The sequence below is a fragment of the Anneissia japonica genome, unplaced genomic scaffold (assembly GCF_011630105.1).
Source record: "Anneissia japonica isolate Jap-2015-1 unplaced genomic scaffold, ASM1163010v1 scaffold6524_len355483_cov145, whole genome shotgun sequence".
NCBI lineage: Eukaryota > Metazoa > Echinodermata > Crinoidea > Comatulida > Comatulidae > Anneissia > Anneissia japonica.
The window spans coordinates 355,541-357,748 of NW_022722980.1; the positions used below are offsets into that span (position 1 = coordinate 355,541).

At 31.9% G+C, this 2,208-nt stretch overlaps 1 protein-coding gene across 6 annotated transcripts in view; it reads left to right on the forward strand.

Moving 5' to 3' along the window:
• Nucleotides 1-2,208, forward strand: part of LOC117112031 (neural Wiskott-Aldrich syndrome protein-like) — a gene marked incomplete at its 5' end in the record, with an annotated part of 23,614 nt that overhangs the window by 19,813 nt on the left and 1,593 nt on the right. For all 6 annotated transcript variants that reach the window (XM_033255074.1, XM_033255073.1, XM_033255070.1 and 3 more), the window contains 1 exon segment: nt 2,107-2,208. In XM_033255074.1, the coding sequence (XP_033110965.1) occupies nt 2,107-2,168 (62 nt within the window).

Here is a 2,208-nt window from a genome sequence, read left to right on the forward strand (position 1 = left end):
CTATTAGTGGTTGAGGGCACCCTACTAACTGAACACAAAAAAATAATGCATGCATTGATAGGACTTGCCTGCTATAACTCACAATTAATATAGTTAAATTATTAGTTCTTGGTAATCCATTAATTATTGATGATTGGGTTTTTTTTTTTCTCATGGTTATTTCTTTTATGTTCACTTTTCCAACATATTAACAAGAACAAATAATTGTGATTTTAAAATACATTTAAGCTAGTGATAATTACAGAAAACCACAATTTCTGCTCTATGTAAAATTATATTTTCTGTGATGAAATAAAAAAAAAAATCTTAAAATGTAATAATAAAAGAAAAAAAAAAACCAAAATCAGTGGCGGGTTTAAAAGGGAAGGGGGAAGCCATCCCATTCCCCAGTCCTTGTATTTTTTTTTTGTAAGTTAAAGAAAATGTATAGAAAAAGAAAATTATTTTCAAATTTATGTCTGAGAGTGCCATTTTCGGCCATCTAGAGGTGACATAATCATAATTTTTTGTACCTCCATCCCAACCATGTACAGTAGACCCTCCATCTATGAAAGTCCCTGCCACTGGAAATGTATATATTTTCACTACTAACAGAAAAATTATGACACTTTTTCATGAGACAGTTCACAGTCTCACTATAGTTGATCATGTAACATTACCACACATGCTTGATGGGTAAGTATCATCTGCTGTCTGCGCATATCACTTACTAATTCACTTACGAATCAATCCTAGTTTGTTATTAGCTCCTATTTTGTGCTAGTTATATTTTTCTCAAAATACAATACAAGGCTCCCTCCAATTAATGATCCCTGCAATTAACACGTTGACTGCCAGACCTTTTAAGGTTCCTTCCCGTGTGCCAAAACAAGTTTACATGTACACTGTGACAGAACGTTTTATTGACTAGGCCAAGTGCCAGTTATCTTATCCGCTTTTGCATGGGTTGGAATATGTTCAAAGGGCGCCACCACTTGTGCCGCTCGAGTGAACTATCACAACAAACATACATACAGTACGTCATTTTGTACATTATCGTCTAGGTGTATCTTCCCCGAACTACCAGCTGTTGAGTCTAGTTCTACGTTTTATAACAAAGAAGTGATAAACGCTAGAATGTTACCCCAATTTTGACGAGTATACTCATCCCTGGCGCCCTCAGCAGCACCCTGTGGGCGAGTAGACTCGTCGCTGGCAGCCAACGTGTTAACGACCACCTCCAATTAAACCCCACTTTTTTGTGTTCCCAAATTCAAAAATTTATGTTATCTTACTTATTCTAATTTGAGTCCAAAGCTACTAAAGTCTGTGGAAATTCTGGTCTCAAAAGTGGTCCTTAATAGAGGGAGACCTGTATAATTATGTCGTCGTTTGCATTTTTGTGTATTTTGCTGCTTATAATTGCTGTTATGTGTGCTACATTTCATAGCAAATAGCATTTTTACTCAAAGAAGCAAATAATAGATCAAGTTTTCAACTTCGTATTATTACTTGCACAAACCTTCATTAACATCACAAAAGTGTTCAAGGTACTACTTGCTTCTAGTTTCTATGCTATTTGTAATAAAATGAGATTTGAAATGTAATATATACAATATTTTCTGATGGCCCTCCCAAGTTCATATTTGTAATCAATAGTCAACATTTTCAAATAAAATGAATTGTATTAGTTACTATATACAGTATTATAAATATTCATTTGATTTTAATACAATTATTAAGTACAATTGAATTGAATTGTCTATTGAATATTGTATAGAGTACCATAATCGTAATTATACAGTATTATAAATATTCATTTGATTTTAATACAATTATTAAATATAGAACAATTGAATTGAATTGTCTATTGAATACTGTATAGATACCATAATCGTAATTATATAATAGCTTATTATTAGTTTTACTGTATGCCGTATTATAAATGGATGTTTTAATCTATAGTACTATTCATTATTACCAATTATGACATTTTTTAGTTGTAGCTAAACAGGAAATTGGCAAAATTACAGTTATTTATTAGAGCATCAGCTTGGTGTAAAACATATATTTTTTTTGTTTTTGACTAGAGTGTTTATTAAACAATTGTTCTCACTTTTCTTTCAGATGATAGTGATTGTGAAGAAGATGATGATTTCGAAGATGATGATGATGAATGGGAAGATTAAAAGCATTTAAAACATACCACACTGTTTATTTGACTAACAC